This window comes from Drosophila obscura, unplaced genomic scaffold (assembly GCF_018151105.1).
Source record: "Drosophila obscura isolate BZ-5 IFL unplaced genomic scaffold, ASM1815110v1 contig_87, whole genome shotgun sequence".
Classification (NCBI taxonomy): Eukaryota; Metazoa; Arthropoda; class Insecta; order Diptera; family Drosophilidae; genus Drosophila; species Drosophila obscura.
The window spans coordinates 905,799-923,781 of NW_024542880.1; the positions used below are offsets into that span (position 1 = coordinate 905,799).

At 44.9% G+C, this 17,983-nt stretch overlaps 1 protein-coding gene across 2 annotated transcripts in view; it reads right to left on the reverse strand.

Moving 5' to 3' along the window:
* LOC111078851 (putative ABC transporter ATP-binding protein BC_2655) overlaps positions 1 to 17,983 on the reverse strand; it is a 63,962-nt gene that overhangs the window by 28,363 nt on the left and 17,616 nt on the right. The window contains exons 2-3 of one of the 2 annotated variants that reach the window (XM_022373753.2): positions 2,205 to 2,551; positions 1,810 to 2,148 (exon numbers count right to left, since the gene is read on the reverse strand). In XM_022373753.2, coding sequence (XP_022229445.2) covers positions 1,810 to 2,148; positions 2,205 to 2,514 — 649 coding nt within the window. In that variant the 5' untranslated portion in view covers positions 2,515 to 2,551. Of the gene's footprint in view, positions 1 to 1,809; positions 2,149 to 2,204; positions 2,552 to 17,983 lie in introns of those variants that run through there. The other variant, XM_022373755.1, reaches the window with a different exon arrangement.

Below are 17,983 nucleotides of genomic sequence, written 5' to 3' on the forward strand. Positions count from 1 at the left end.
TAGATAATAGATTTAGCAAAAAAAACGTAATATGTAAAATTTTTTTTAATTCTAAAATTTTAAAAAATCATAAGCTTAATAATGTATATACTGACTGAGCACCGGTATAAGTAGACTCGCGTCCCCAGAAGCGACTCACACGTTCCTTATCGTTTTATTTACTAACAAAGAACAGAATATGAGGGGTGTAAATTTGAAAAAAAAATAAAATTTTTGATACAATTTTGGCTCAGCCTAATGCACATGCAAGATGGGCTTTAGCGTTCAGCTTCTAACGCGAAGCTCCACGTCTAGCTTTTGAATTATGTTAGTAGATAAGAAGACCTTACTCAGTACGCACGTACATACATACCAATAAAACTATATTTGTTAAGACAAAATTACTACAAATTTGCTCACGACAAGGAAGTCGTAGCAACAACTTAAAAAGGGATTTACGCGCATCCACGCTTGCGGGGGACAATAATCAAACTGATATACGCAGAGACACCGAACCATGGCTCTGGCCACGTTTCTCCTCACAAATAGCGGTGCGTCAGCACCCCGGAAGAAAGAAGCAACGTACGCAATTATTAAAATTAAGAACTCTCGATCAACAACTCTACCTATGCTGCATTATTTCGCAATCAGCGAAGATAGCACAAAATGCTCGGTCACTCACCTCCTGGCGATCTTTCGCAACCATTCGGCCACAGATCATCAACTAACTACTCAACTTCCGCGATGCAGAGTTAGCAAAAACTCATTTTTGAAACCAAATACCCAATTCCCAACTGCACCTTCCGGGATGCAGCATCAGCAAAACCACCCTGACCCACTAAAAATTGTCAACGAAGCACCAAGCTTCGACCTAGTTACCACACCCCACAATTATCGTTATCCAATAACCTTAAGTCAGCAAGAATTAATTATTTCCGGGTCTCAGGTGCGATCGCCAGCTGCATAAAAGGGCCAAGATCGGCCGAAAGAGGTAGGCAGTCCATCAGCCCAAACACAAGACACTGCACAAGGCAGTCCCTCAGTCACACACCCAAGACACTGCACTACGCAGTCTCTCAGTCACACACCCAAACACAAGACACAGGCAGTCCATCAGCCCGAATACAAGACACAGGCAGTCCATCAGCCCAAACACAAGACACTGCACAAGGCAGTCCCCCAGTCACACACCCAAGACACTGCACTACGCAGTCCCTCAGTCACACACCCAAGACACTGCACTAGGCAGTCCATCAGCCCGAACACAAGACACTGCACTAGGCAGTCCCTCAGTCACACCCCCAAGACACTGCACTACGCAGTCCCTCAGTCACACACCCAAGACACTGCACTACGCAGTTCCTCAGTCACACACCCAAGACACTGCACTACGCAGTCCCTCAGTCACACACACAAGACACTGCACGAGGCAGTCCATCAGCCCGGACACGAGACACTGACTAAGCAATCCACCAGCGCACCATACAACTACAAGCCAGAGTAACAACGTAAAAGAATTAAGTGAATGAATAAATACTGAATAATCCAAGAACAACAAAACTCTCGCATCATCATTTCTCGCTTGCCTACTGCATTTTCAAGCCAGCCTGACACCTGAAGTCACTACAAATTTTCTTGTAGCGGACCCTGGACAGACTGATGCATACCTCAGCCTGAAATAGGACCTCACATCAGGTATAAAAGTATAGGCGCAGCTTATGCGGCGGTTCATAGCGTCCCGATCGTTTATTTAAAGTAATTATATCGATGTGCACCTTGATTTGTTTTTATTAATTTGGAGAATTTATTAAATTGTTAAAAAAAACTCACCGCAACAGTTGGGTTCTTTTTGACATTGCTCTAAATGCACACTAGTCTCATATGTCTGATGGTCACTGCACAGGCCTTTTAAATCATATATCTTATTAGAGCGGACCAGGTTGTGAATAAGTGCGAAGTGGGGATGTAGGTCCCACATCAAAAATTCATTTCTTTCCAGTTCTTCCAGTGTGTGTAACTCAACCATTCGAATAAATATCACTATGCCTAGTGTGAATAATATTGAATGTATTAAATATCCAGTACGGGGCTCTACCAAAAAGAAAGAAACGCAAAAATTCATGCACTGGGCACAAAAAGCAGCTACTAGTAATACGTTGATAAAAAACACTATAAAATTTAAATGTTTTAGAGAAAAATACTCTTTGCTATAAATAATCACTTACTGAAAACCTCCATGTTCATAAGAATGCCATGGTGAACAGCAATTATAGCTAAATTCAATGGCAGGCAGCATATTACTGTTTTAAGAACATCATATATAAAAGAGGCAATGCCTAGTCTGTAGATCGGCATTCCGGCAATTACTTCAATATGACCGTAGCGAATTCCACGCCAAATGGTAAAATATAGCAAAGGTAGAGTCCAGATAAAGCCGAAACAGAAGCACAGGCTAATAGTAAATATGAAATCATTATTGTCGACACCATGATGCGGCTGTACAGCATGAGTTGTTGTGTAAGGTAAAAGCTCCATTTCCACATAAATCCTTGATTCGGATCCCACAAAAGCACTGTAAAGATGAACGAGCTTTATAAATAAATGATTAACTACAACACTACTCAACAAAATCGAACTTTTTTTCCTCAAGGATCCAAACCGACTTTTTCTGATAGATATGGGGCTTTAAATTTTTTTAAAGAACTATGGTTTTTTTTCTGTTGCAGAACTTTTTTTTTACTAAGTTTTGAAGTCTGGTATTTTTTGTTAATGCTTTTTTCAGAAGTAGCGCTTCTTTTATAACACATAACAAAAGGTATATTTTTTTAATTTTGTTCATTTTTTTGGTTTGGTTAACGAATTTTTGCTCCATAGATTTTAATGAGCAAAACCTTAAATGCCGCATAATTAATGCACCTACACACAAAAAAATAGAGAACACACGATTTTTTTTCGACTTTTCCTGAGTTTTTAAAGTCAATATTTCGTAAAAAATACCACACAAAAATCATCATTTTTGCATTTCAATGCTTTATATTTCCCAAACGGTAAGCTGAAATCACAAAGTGTTTGGGCTTAACTTCAAGCTGGTTTATCTTTTCAAAGTAGTAAAGTTCTTTACAACCAGACGTAAGATACTAGAGTTATGTGAAAAAAAGAAGCGCTACCTCTGAAAAAATCTTTAAAAAAAGACCAGTTTTCAAAAATTCTTAAACAAAAAGTTCTGGCAATGAAAAAAATATCATCAAACCAATTCAAAGCCCCAAATCTTTAAGAAAAAGTTGGTTTTGTTCCTTGAGGAAAACTCGTGTCGACTAGTGTAATTAACGTACAAGGCCAGGACATTCATAACTAGTGCCAAACTATTCGGAGCAGTGTGAAGCCATTTGTTGTTAAACAGGGCCTCAACTTTGTCTTCATTAAATAAAGCTGCAGCAATAAACTTCATATCGGTTAGCATATAACGGTCGGCAGAATAGTTTCGCATATATTCCATAATATCCTTATCTGTTCCTAGTTCGGTAGCGCCTTTGCTGGCGTATTTATTGCCTGCGGTTAGTAGTGGCATACCCGTAGCTTTTAGTTGCACTAGAATAGTGGCTCTACCGATGCGGCTTACGGGGAATGACTTAATTTTCATATTCGGTCGTAAGTGCGGAATACTTAGGGCCCAGATGGCCATCAGTGTTGGCAAAAATAATTGCAGCATTGGCAGACAGTATAATCGAATATCTCTGATAAGACTTTTGTTTAGAACAATCAAAGTGTGTTTACGCCATAAAGGATTAATCTGTTTTTTACTGAGCTCAAAACGGCACTCCTTGTCTTCTCGTATTCTGTAGATCAATCCATTGAACTCTTCAATGCTGGCAGCCGCGTTATCTATTTGTTCAGTTTTCAGAACATTATAGAAAGTGATATCAAGAGAGCAGTCCTTGAGATAAAAGTGGTTTATATTCAAGTCCCCTTTACATTTTTGCAATTCATCAAGTAAATTAGTTAGATAAGATAAGTTACTATACATTATAACGAAGACTGTACAATCGCCCAACCTTGATTCAAGTTTAATACTAGGAACGTAATATTCTAAGAACATAAGCAATTTACCAACATCGCACTGTTCTTTACCGAAAAAAACCTGCAAAATAAAAACACAAATATCACTTGTATGCTGTTGAGCTACTGACCCTTTTCAATAGCCGTTGAAATTAATTAAAAGAATCGAGCGGGTTCGATTTAATTCAGGTATATTATATTATTATGCGAAGTTTTTTGGTTTATATGCCGATAAAATTATTGATACGAAAAATAGATCTACGAAGGGACAAACTGCAATTAGGACTCCCTTGAAAAGCTCCAGTGTCGATGAAGATTGTAAAGATGAGAAGGCTACAGAGGTTGTTCATCTCGAACAAAAGTTCTGATGGAAGAGTGCCTCTGGGTTCTGAGGTTTGGAATGTAGTGCCACTCCATCTGACCATTCCACTCCTGAATGGAATTTAACAAAAATGCTAAACATTGGTGAGTCATTGCGGAACATTCCGAGACAAGGCAGTTGTGGAGTCGGGCCAGCAATAGGAGATTCAAGTAAATAATTGAAGTTGGAGTATCTCACTGATCAATTAGAAAGTAAGTCACCGTTCAATAACTCTAACTTGGGCACCGTCAATGCCTTGAGAGCGGCAACACGAAACTTCACGTAAAGACGTTGAAGGTACGCGCCATTATTGGTCCTTGAAACGATGTTAATACATGCGCCATACGGGTCTAGGCCAGCGTCACAAAACCCGTGAACTTCTATGACGCTGAGGGGTAGACTAAGTCTTGCAGAAGGTGGTCCACGCTGACGACAGAGACTCTGGCAAACTCTCATCCTATTGAGGCTGCTCCTTCCACATCAGCTGAAGGAAAATCTTTGCCTTTGCGATGACAGGTCCAATCAGTCCTAAGAGATCATAAAAATAAGCAATATTGTTTGAATATGGAACGCTTTGTGGGCTTTGATGACAGCGGTGTGGATACTACCGAAAAGAAAACTTCATCGGCTGTAGGGACTTTGTGAATTCGGACCGTTGAACCTCAGCAGCGTTTCCTTATGCTTGTAAGGAGCTTCTTCAAGCACGGCAAAAACGCTGGAGCAACGTGTCCAAATTAAGAAGTTTCCCCAAGCCAACAACTGGGATGTCTGCTTCAACTTCTCACGCACTTCCTCTATATATAAATTTCCTACAGTCATCAAATCGTCGACATAGAAATTGTGAGTCAACACTTCTGAGCCAATTGGGAATGCCGTCTTTTCGTCTTCGGCCAAATGGGGCATAGCGTGAATTGCAAGATAGGAAGCCGGCTTGTTTCCTTATGTTAAAATGTATAGTTTGAACGTCTTTAAATTCTCGTGAGGCGAATCTCTCCATAAGATGTACTGAAGGTAATTATTCGGCTCAGTTACCCGGACACACCTGTAATGTGGTCAGTCAGCGCAATTGGAAACGTACGGAACAGAAGTAACATATGGAAAGGCTTTGGTTGGATAGTAGGCCACGCCATTAGAACCTCGTTAAAAAAAAAAACAGTTGATACTGTGGCAGAGCCAATTTACTGGTTTTTCTGTCCTCCATAAGCACGCTATGATCCGGAAACAAATAACGACAGCGACTGAACAGATTTGATTCCACCAACGACACGTGATTAAGCTCTTGGTACTCCGTAATAAAGGAAATTTTAGATTATGGCGGTAGCTGGGGAGAGAAGAAATGAGGAACCGACTTCTCCTCTTCCTTGTCCCTAAAACTACTACAGATTTCCAACTCGAAATTTTCCAATCAGACACATCGACTGCAAAGCTAGGTTGCTGCTAGCTGATTCTGGATGCTACCAAAGCTACGAAGCTGGTACTGGAGTCAGTACCACAGTATAGCCCTCCGATAGCCCTTTTCGATACAACAGCTGATCGGTGCTGTGCAAAGACAAATACTGCAAGCTGCGGTAAAGAGGCAATGCTAAGGGGTGCCAATGGTAATGGAGCATACCAATGGGTATTCTTTCGTCCAGTCGGGACACCCTCATAAAAAAAGGGTCACAGCATCAGTCATTGCAGACTTCGACAATCTTCTCCGCGCCGCGGGGTGCGGGCATCCCAACGCCTAAGCAAAAAAGGCGGAAACAGCATGGGAATGAAAGCCCGCGCGGTGCGATGGAGAGAAATGACGCCGAAACTGCATGCACGAGATTGCAGGTGACTCCCAGCGCTGCCGGAGGCGAGAGCTGGACTATAGTGGCCAAGAGAAACCAGAAGGCGGATAGCTCTCAGCCGAAGGAAAATCCAGCGCGTGTCGAGAAGAACAGGTTGTCGGCAGCCGGTGCCAAAAAAGGTTGCCACCTGGCTTAGGACTGCCATAAGGAGCCAGAGTGCATGTTCTGCAACGGAAAGAAAAAGAACACAAAACACATTGTTGGCAGCAGTAGGTGCCCCACCTTTCGGAGCAATCTTGCAAACCAAACACGATGAAGCTTACCCAAATTAACCTTAGCCACTGTGAGGCCGCGCAGGACCTCCTTATGCAATCAGCGCGTGAGAGACGGACGGACGTGGTGCTGATTAGCGAACCATATAACCGTAAGGCACCCACGCGATCAATGATACCTGCTCTGGCAGTGAAGGTTTTGCTCGATCCAGAAAAGAAGGGGGCGGTTAAATGGGGCAGCCGAGACACCAATGCGAGAGCATCCTGCCTCCTAGAGGCATTCGCGCCTCTCAATGTGGGCATAGCCAACGACGGCAGGAAGCAGACGTTCAGAAAGTCAGGTAGAAGATATTTTATTGACATCACCCTTCTAAGCGTATCCCTACTTCGCAGTAGGGACCGCAAATGGACCGTCAACGAGGACCTGCACACCCGGAGTAAAAAGGTCACGCCGAAAACTACCGGCCCAAATTGGAAAGCTGGCGGCTTGGATGTGGAAGCATTCTCGGACACATTCAGCCAACCAGATTGGATACAGGGATCGGCGAAGGATAGGACAAACGATCTTGGACGGAAGATTGCAGAGGCGCGTGACGCATCATTGCCACGAAGGAGAGCAAGCAACCGGGCCGCTTCATGTTACTGGTGGCATGACCAGCGGTCCTAGAAAGCAGTGTCAGCAAGCGAGAAGACGCTCCCAAAGGACCAGGACAAGGACAATGTATATTCTACATCTAACAGGTAGATTCTACATGTACCATTTATATTCTACATCTCCTCCAATAGGGGTTGCTCGCGCTTAGCGTTTCCTTCTCTGCGTTGCACACATCCACTTTTACCACAAATGCAATATAACCCTTAACTCTTTTTTGAGTACGGGTATAAAAATTGAATTCGTCGGGTTTTTTAAATAATAATGAAACCTAGAAACTAGTTCATATTGATAACTAGCTGTACCCGGCCACGTTTCACTGTGGCACATTGTGGTTGCATGGATGAGAAGTGAGTCGAATAATAAGTTCAACATAAATTTGGATTTGCAAGAATTGGAGGGTATACACAATACACAATATTCCATTCCCGTTTCCAGCATCTTCAGTTGATCGACGGCCATTCCGTCTCCCGCTACGCATATGGATGCTTCATGTTATTATCTCTCGTAAGGATTCCCGTCCTTTCTCATTCATATTTAAAAACCATCTTCTTGTGCAGCATCTTTTATTAATCTGTATACATATATTATTATTATTTTTTGATTTATGTAACACTTTCCATACAAAAAATCAAGTAAGCGTTTGACAGCCATGGAAAGACCTACTTCATACAACAATACTAACATTTTCCGAGTATTCTTAAATTTTCGAATTTTCTTTTCTTTTTTATACCCGTACTAAAAAAGAGTTAAGGGGTATATTAGATTTGTGGTAAAAGTGGATGTGTGTAACGCAGAGAAGGAAACGTTTCCGACCCCATAAAGTATATATAGTCGATATAGCCATGTCTGTCTGTCCGTCTGTCTGTCCGTCTGTCCGTCTCGATGAGCGCCTGGATCTCAGAGACTATAAGAGCTAGCGAAACCAAATTTGGTTTCCAGACTTATGTGATATCACACTGCTACAAGGGTATTTCAAAATTTCGCCTTGCCCCCTTCCGCCGCCACAAAGGACGAAAATCTGTGGCAGGCACAATTTTAAAGATACGATAAAACTAAAAACGCAGTATCGTAGAAAATGCCCATATCTACCAGTCTGCTGAATCTGAATTAGATCGGATCAAAATTATAGCCAGAATGACGAAATTAATTTTCAATTGCTTCCCCTGCCCTCTCCTGCCAACGACAACGCAACTCATTTTCCTTCTCGCTCGCACACTCTGCCGCGTTCAGTGCGCGAGCAACCCCTAGCGGAAAAGATGTAGAATATGAATAGTACATCAATAATCTACATGTTAAATGTAAAATATACATTGTAGATGTAGATAACAGATGTAGCAAAAATGTAATATGTAAAATTTTTTTTTAATTCTAAAATTCTAAAAAATCATATGCTCAAAAATGTAAATACTGACTGAGTACGGGTATAGGTAGAGTCGCGTCTTTAGAAGCGACTCACACGTTCCTTCCCGTTTTTCATAAGAACCTTCTGCTGACAATAACAAACACAAAAAAAAAAAAAAGAATTGTCGAAATCGGTCCAGCCGTTCACGCGTGAACTTACTGTGTACTTACTTCTTATCCCTACTTCGCAGAGCCAAATGGACCGTCAACGAGGACCTGCACACCCGGAGTAAAAAGGTCACGCCGAAAACTACCGGCCCAAATTGGAAAGCTGGCGGCTTGGATGTGGAAGCATTCCCGGACACCTTCAGCCAACCAGATTGGATACAGGGATCGGCGGAGGATAGGACAAAAGATCTTGGACGGAAGATTGCAGAGGCGCGTGACGCATACCGGAGGAGAGCAAGCAACCGGGCCGCTCCATGTTACTGGTGGAATGACCAGCGGTCTTAGAAAGCCGTGTCAGCAAGCAAGAAGACGCTCCCAAAGGACCAGGGGGCACCCGGAATTCCAAAGAGACTGCAAATGATCTAAAGAGACCAAGCGCAGCAAAGCCATGTTCACTAAGAAGCTATGTAGCCAGTTCACGCACACCGCTCGACGAGCACCGACCAATATTTATTCGTACGGCGAGCTTTTTCTTAGCCATATGCAATGTTTAACAGCCGTCATTTTCACATCTAATACATATAGCACATGCAAAATTAGTTTTATCTGAAAGATCATTTTATTCTCTTATCCTTAGAAAAAACGAGAAGGAACGTGTGAGTCGCTTCTGGGGACGCGACTCTACGTATACCCGTCTCAGTCAGTTTCAAAATTTTTGAGCTTATGATTTTTAGAATTTAAAAAAATTTTACATTGACATTTTTTTTGCTACATCTGTTATTTACATCAACATCGACAATGTATAATTTACATCTAACATGTAAATTATACATGTACCATTTAGATTCTACATCTTCACCGCCAGCGGGCACTCGCGTACATAACGAGGCAGAGTGTGCGAGCGAGAGAGAGAATGAGTAGCAGGGTCTCTTGCTGGAGGAGGTGGGGGAAGCAACTGAAAATTAATTTCTTCATTATGGCTACAACTATGATCCGATCTGATTTAGATTCAGCAATCTGGTAGATATGGTCATTACCTACGATACTGCGTGTTTAGTTTTCTGGTATCTGTCTGTCCAAGATTCTCTGCTGATCGGGAAGAGCTAAGCCTAGACATTGGGAGGCCATTTATAGTCAATGACTTAATGTATATCCTACTTAGCTCAAAAAACAATTTGGATGCCGTGAGCACCTACGCTGCAGAGATCATCCAATCCTTGCGGCGCGCTGAAAGGCAGTGCAATCGAAATTCAAATCCTAGATAGGATCTAGTGACGGCTTTCATGCCATCTCCCCTCGTGAAGTATTACTTATCGGTTGTACCGCGAGAGGGATACAGAGAGTAGGGGGGTTTTTAGTGGGTGAGGTACTTCCAAGTCCCACACTTATCGGCTTTCAATGCTTTTCCCTCCTATACATACAAAAAGAAAAAAACACCCTCTGGTATTATTGTTTTCGGTGTCGATATACAGTGTTGAAGGCAACTCCTACGCGGTCATCGTCAGTCGGCGTCAGTGGTCAATATACATTGCAGCAGGATGGAGCATCATCTCATACTGCCAAACGAACCAAATCATTGATGCAGTATGAGGAAACTAGGGTCTTATATTGGCCATCAAATAGCCCGGACCTAAGCCCAATCGAGAATATATGGGAAATAATGAAAAGAAACCTAAAATATTTGCCTCAAATAACCCTTTCTGACCTAAAAACAAAGCTGCAAGAGATAAGGACTCTATTTGAAAAGAACAATGCCAGAATTTATTAAAATCTATGCCAAAGAGTGGCAGCCAAAATTTTAAAGAATTTTGACTATAAATGGCCTCCCAATGTCTAGGCTGAGCTCTTCCCGATCAGCAGAGAATCTTGGACAGACAAAAAATACATGTTCATCGTCTTCTATGGTCCGTGCACAGTGTGTGCAAAACGGATCCGACTCGCATTTAAATCTATGTAGGTAGAATTTAAAGCACCCATGTCCTGTTAAAAGCTGCGTTAGATAAAAGTTAGTCCTATGTCCAGGACTATGCGTCTAGTCCATATGCCGTTGGGTGTGTTACGCCATCGCTTTTGCCATCTACGTTAGGTCTCCGCCTCGCGGATGGTCTGGTCCTCGATGATGGTCCCAGCGGCGAGAAGGTCAATTGGCGCCATGCCGGCCAATACTAGGGCTGCATCTTCGGAAACGGTGCAGTACGCACTAAGGACTCTCAGTGCACATCTTCGATAGGACGCTTTGCAGGTGCGTTGGGAGCTCCATAGCTGGTGCCCATATTTGAGCAGCGTACATAATGATGGCTCTGACGACAGAGCAGATGAGTCGTCTGCTCCTCTGTCTTGGACCGCCGATATTGCCATCATGCCGGATAGCACGCTTGCTGCCCTGCCGACTTTGACTCCGGTTGCTTCCAAGTGCTGCTTGAAGCTAAGCCTGTGGTCCAGAAGGACTCCCAGGTACTTGATAGCCGGGAACAACTCGACTTCGTCCGCTCCAACAACCACTCTGGCTGTTTCAACCTTTTTTCTGGTGCTAATCAGGACCGATTTGGTTTTGTGCGCTGCCAGGCTGAGGACGTTTTCCTGGACCCAGCACATCACTCGTCTGACTGTCTCGTTCGTATTTTCCTCTACTTCTGCCTGGGTTTTTTGTACCGCTACCACCGCAATGTCGTCTGCGAAGCGAACGATGCTGCAGCCAGCTGGTGTGTCCAGTCGCAGCATGCCATCGTACATGACGTTCCACAGAAGAGGGCCGAGAACAGAACCGTGGAACGCCTCCTGTAACTTGCCGTCGTTTTTGTCCCGTCGAGGCTCACCAGGTACTCAGATACACCCAGTCTGGAGAGGGCGGCGATGATGTTTGGCCACCTTGCAGAGTTGAAAGCATTTTTTACGTCCAGTGTAGTTACCAGGCAGTACTTCTTGGTGCCACCGTGCCATATCTTCCCAGCTATTGCCTCGCGGGCTTTACCCACCACTACTCTGATCGCGTCGGTGGTGCTTCTCTTCTTCCTAAAGCCGAATTGAAGCTCAGATAGTCCCTGTAGGCTGTCGATTTCCGCTTCTATCCGATTTGCGATGAACAGCTTCTGCGTTACGCTGATCATGCACAGAGGCCTGTAACCAGCCGGGTCTTCGGGGTCCTTCCCAGTCTTTGGTAGAAGCACGAGCCTCTGGAGCTTCCAGCCCGCAGGGAAGACTTGCTCCTGCAGCCATTGGGTAAAAGTCTTCGCTATCGCTTCCGGGTATGTTGTGGCTATCGTCCGGACTGCTATGGCGGGTATACCGTCGGGCCCTGGCGCTTTGCCGGTCTTCATGCTCTTAGCCGTACTTAGAAGCTCTTCCGCACCGATCTGTGGAGGTGTGGGGTTCTCCCGATGCACGTAGGTTAGTTCCTGTTGTGTGGGGAACAGTGAATCTACGATTTTGGACAATAATTCCGGACAGGTGGGCATTACCTTGCGCACCAGCTTGCCCATCACCATTTTGTAGGCTAGGACAAAAGGCTGCAGGTCTGCCTCCTTGCAGAGGTCCTTACAACAGTTCGCTTTGCTGCGTTTGATCTCCTTGGTGATGTGCCCATTGTTGGTGGTAGATGGCGTGTGGTTCTGCCGCTTCCTGGGCTGCCTGAGGGTCTTGTGGTCTCCGCCTTGCCCTTTTCATGGTCCTCTGGTAGCAGCGTCTTGCTGCGTGGCTCCCTCTCCGCAGATCCGCTATATCCTGCGACCACCAGTGCACTGGTTTTGCTTCCTTCCTCCCATTTGTTTTTTTTTTACCATGGCGGCGTGGCAGGCAGTTTCCAATGCTGTCCCTAGCAAATTTGCCCGCCGTTCTGCATTTCCGTGGATGATTTCGCTGCTTTGCCGGAACATGAGGAGCAGGCACTGGGTGTCCATGTCCTCCGTTTTCCAAGCTGTGCGCCTGATGGTTGTGGTCCGTCTGGTGGGTCCGTCGTCAATGCAGCACGTTATGGCCCGGTGGTCGCTATGTATATATACACTTGCGACTTTCCAGGTGGCACACCGTGATTATTGGAGGCTGGCAAATGTGACGTCAATCACAGATCCACGGTCACCCCTAGTGTACGTTTGGGTACTTCCGTTGTTCAGGAGCACCACGCTCAGGGTCGCGAACACGTCAAGAAGAACGTTTACGCGTGCGTTTGTCCTCGTGCTTCCCCACTCGGTAGCCCATGCAATAAAGTCGCCAGCAATGATCACTGGGGAACGACTGCGTGCATCTTTTGCTAGGTCTTCGAGTATGTTGGCGAACTCTTCCAGTTGTATGCTCGAGGCAATGTAGCAGCTGTATATGTGGATGCCCGCAATCTTTGCTCTGACATACCCAACTGACGTATGACGGGCGCTTAAGTCTTGTGGCTGGGTTCCACAGCTCCAGATCGCTGCTCCGTAATTTGCATTTGCATTTTGCATCCATAAATCTTGTTGCATCGCTAGGTGTGGCTCGCTCAAGATGGCGACGTCGACGTCCTCTTCTCTCACTGTCTGCATGAGCAGGTCCTGTGCCGCTCTGCAGTGGTTCAAATTAAGCTGCAGGAACTTAATTAGTGTAGGTATTTGCTGCCTTGACATATATAGGGCATGCCCTACTGAGGGTGCCATGTGCCTTTCCTTCTAGTCCTGCTCTTGTGCATAAGATGCAGGCGGGCATCTGCTTGCAGTCCCTCGAGCTGTGCTGCGTACCTCCGCAGTTGAAACATTTGCTCTTTTCGTCGTGGCTACTCCTGCATCTTGGCCATATCGCCAAATGCTAGGCATTTGAAGCATCGCCTGGGTTCGTTCTTCAGCCGGATTCGCCATAAAGACCATCCAATGCGAACTTTGCCCTCATGCAGCAGCTTGTCCGCTGTTTCTCTGGGTAGGATGTTCGTCGTCAGCGTTTCGCGGTATGCTTTCCTGGAACTTTCCTTTGGAACTGACTCGGTCGGCAAGTCTCCGTCGATCTTGGCGAAGATGGCATCGAGCACTTCTTCCGGCGTTGTCCACTCCGATATGTCCCTGACCTCAATCAGCACCTTTACGGAGATCGCCTTGACCTCAGACGTAGTTCCCACCTTCGCCTGGACAGCCTTGAGGAGTTTTGCAGTGGCGCCGTCCCCGTGCTTTCCCATCTGGAGGAGGAGCTCCCCTGCCGCGGCCCGTCGAATTGCGGATACCGAGTCTCTGAACTCGAGGATCGCTTTAGCGGACTTCACCACCCTGAGTACCTCGACATATGACTCCTGGTCTTTGCACTTAACGACCAGTGCATCTGGCCTCTGTGCTTTCCTGGGCTGATTCACCAGCCGCTTCCGCTCTGGGCTCTTTGCGCTTCCTTTCTTCCGTGTTCTCTGCTGGGGTGTTTCGGCCAGCCTTAGTCTGGTTTCCGCCATGCGTTTTCCTGCAGGGCAACGCTCGGGGTGATTGCCGGGCTTCGGCGACTCCTCCTTCCGTAGGTCGGTGGCGTCAATTTCCTTCCATTTCTTTCCAGGCATTTCGTGCAGCTGGCGCCTGCCTGTTTCTCTTCGTACAGTTTCTCGCTGACTGCGACCTGTATATGCTTCATTTGGGCCAATGAGTCCTTCATTCCTCGGTTGATCGTCCTCACGATGGGCCTCCTTTCATTTACCAAGTAAATGAGTTCGTCTAGGATGCTTCCTAACTTGTTGAGCTGCGTCCTGCATTGTCCTTCGCCCTTTTTGATGGTGTCCTCCTCTGTGGGGATTCCGGGCTTGCCGACGCTCTACATCTTTTGGGAGTATCGGACTCCAGTTCGCCCTTGTTCTCCAGTATTGCGGGGGGCTCAGATCCCGTCGGCGGTTTTCGCATCATTTTCCGCGACTTGGTAAATGCCTTTTCCTGGTCTTCCTCTTTGATTCCGGTTTTGTTTGTGGTTGGTGTATTCATTTTTTGTGCAAAAGGGTCGTTAGGGCCGTTTTTGCTTTCCATGCGTGCATTTTCCTTAAAAGAACCTGTGGGTGCCTATCTATACAGTGAAGTCCACGCAAGGGTTGACTCCAGCCTTCATGGGGTCTGGGGTTCAGAGCCAGATCAGTTTTGGCCAGGACATTGTCAACTGGGCCTGCACGGCCAGGTGGGTGGCGATGGGAGCAAGCGTTTCCTAAGGCCTGCCAAGGTTTTAACGGGACGGGGGCAGCTGCAGCATTGGCCCAGCAGCCGTTTCAGCACGATATCACTCGGCTTACTCAGGTGACAGAATTCAATCCGTCAGCCTGTTGTCGACTGTTCAATAACAGGGCTTCCAGGATACCATAATTGAGACCTTACTGGGATGGGGTCCCAATGAGCCTTGCTAAGGCAAGGTTCACAGACTTCTGTTTTCCTGCAGGGTAGTGGCTGCCGCCGTTGCATCTGGCGTCATCTGTTGGTGGGGGCACCTAACCTCCGTGTGTATACATGTATATGTAGTGTATCCAGTGTCGTCGTGACCGCCGTAGTATGCTGGCGCCATTTAGGTCTCATGATCTACGTATGTAGATGTCATGAGTTGCGCACTCTGCCGGAGCTTAACGGTAGCTTTTTTGTTGATCCGCTTCCGTGCACTGGTCAACAGCTGACGGCTCGATCAGCTGGCATGACAAGTGAATATCGGAACGGGACGAGACGGCACAGTCAAATACAAAGATGACAATTAAACAACAAATCACGAGTGCAACAAAAGATACAGGACAGAGAGAGAGAGTAAAGAAAAGGAGGATAGTCTCACCCCTCCCACCTGATCAACGTCCTAAGTTTCATCTTTTTCTCCGTGTTGGGGTTGCAGAGGCTGCGTTGTCCATGTTTTGGAGGCTTCCTCGGTATGTACCGATCTCACGTGTTGTACTTTTTACAAGCTGCGCTCTTTTTCTGCAGGGAACTCCGCAAATTTGCCGTCCGTTTAGGAGTACCAGGAAGAAACGCGTCCGCACTATTTGACACAAACATACACACCATTCATATTCATATTCATATACTAGGGTGTGTGTATGCGTGTGTGTGGTGGTGTTTTATTCTGTAAGAATAAATACATTTGCTTAGTTTGTTGTCTGTTAATCGCTTCATACCGCAGACTTTCCTTCTACTTCTCTTGAACTCGCCATTTGGAATAAATCCTAAGCGGGAAGCACGGCTTGACTCCCTAATTTTAGTGTGACCGCAGGTCACCCATATACCTAAGTTCATGCGAAATACTAGATGCGAATACTATCGATCATTACATTTAATACATCGCGCCACAACCACAGTCAGCCAGTTTAGGTATTGGTATTTCTTCTAATATGTTAACGTATTTTTCTGCGTTGACTATTCCGTCAATAAAGTGCAGTTGTCCTACCCCTTTGGCAGAAATACAATCCCACATTATGCTTGCAGGGAACTGTACTGTCCTTTTCAGGCAGTCTTTATGGTACGCTTCAGTTCTGTTACGGATAATTATCCCTAGCGCATCATCGACACACACATACAATTTTGATTCATCGCTAAAAATTATGTTGTTGAATTGCCTTTGAGTCCAAGACATCCGTTCCCGAGACCATTGTAAACGCTTCTTCTTTTAACGAATCGTAAGCAATGGTTTTTCCTTGGTATAAGAGTAATTTAAGCAATTGAGTATGTAACATAGATAATCACTATACATACTTTATAGAACGTATATCAAATATCTGGCAACTGCAGGCGCGTCCATTCACGCTTCACGGCAGGAAGCAGACGTTCAGAAAGGCATGTGGAAGATATTTTATTGACATCACCCTTCTAACCGTATCCCTACTTTGCAGAGCCAAATGGACCGTCAACGAGGACCTGCACACCTGGAGTAAGAAGGTCACGCCAAAAACTACCGGCCCAAATTGGAAAGCTGGCAGCTTGGATGTGGAAGCATTCTCGGACACCTTCAGCCAACCAGATTGGATACAGGGATCGGCGGAGGATAGGACAAACGATCTTGGACGGAAGATTGCAGAGGCGCGTGACGCATCATTGCCACGAAGGAGAGCAAGCAACCGGGCCGCTCCATGTTACTGGTGGAATGACCAGCGGTCCTAGAAAGCAGTGTAAGCAAGCGAGAAGACGCTCCCAAAGGACCAGGACAAGGACAATGTATATTCTACATCTAACAGGTAGATTCTACAATAGGGGCTGCTCGCGCACTGAACGCGGCAGAGTGTGCGAGCGAGAAAGAGAATGAGTAGCAAGGGCTCTTTTGCTGGAGGCGGGGAAGCAACTGAAAAAAAATGTCTTCATTCGCTCTATATATGATCCGATCTAATTCAGATTCAGCAATCTGGTTGATATGGTCATTCTCTACGATACTGCGTTTTTAGTTTTATCGTATCTTTAAAATTGTGACTGCTACAGATTTTCGTCCTTTGTGTTGGCGGAAGGGGGCGGGACGAATTTTTGAAATACACTTGGAGCAGTGTGATATCACATGAGTCTGGAAACCAAATTTGGTCTATGAGATCTCTGCAACGCAGAGAAGGAAACGTTTCCGACCCCATAATATATATATATTTTCCTGATCAGCATTAATAGCCGAGTCGATATAGCCATGTCCGTTTGTCCGTCCTAGATCTCAGAAACTATAAGAGCTAGAGCAACCAAATTTTGTTTGCGGACTCATGTGATATCACACTGCTACAACTGTATTTCAAAATTTCGCCCCGCCCCCGCCTCAGCAAAAAACCAAAATCTGTGGTAGGCACAATTTTGAAGATACGATAAAACCAAAAAACGCAGTATCGTAGAGAATGCATATATCTATCAGATTGCCGAGTCTGAATCAGATCGGATCATAATTATAGCCAGAATGAAGAAATTAATTTTCGGTTGCTTCCCCTGCCTACTTCAGCAAGAGAGCCACTACTCATTCTGTCTCTCGCTCGCACACTCTGCCGCGTTCAGTGCGCGAGCGCCCTCTAGCGTAAAAGATATATAATCAAAATGCTACATGTATAATCTACATGTTAGATGTATAATATACATTGTAGATGTAGATGTAGATAACAGATGTAGCAAAAAAAAAGTAATATGTACTATTTTTTTTTAATTCTGAAAAACTATAAGCTCAAATATGTATTTACTGACTTCCCCAGAAGCGACTTACACTTTCCTTTTCGTTTTTGTTTAGTTACTGTTAACAAATTAACGATTGGTGAAAATCAAGAAGTTCAGCTGAGGTTGATATATTCAGTGAACTAGTTCGCAAAAACTTGTGTAAGTTTTTTGCTGCCAATGACTGATTAATGACGATATAAATGGTATAAATATATATGCAATAGATTTCACCAGATTATCCAACTCATTCAGCAAAAAACTTTGTTTGTTCATTTTCTTGCTTAATTTTTTTTTGTAAAATTTGATAGCAACCTCTAATTAAC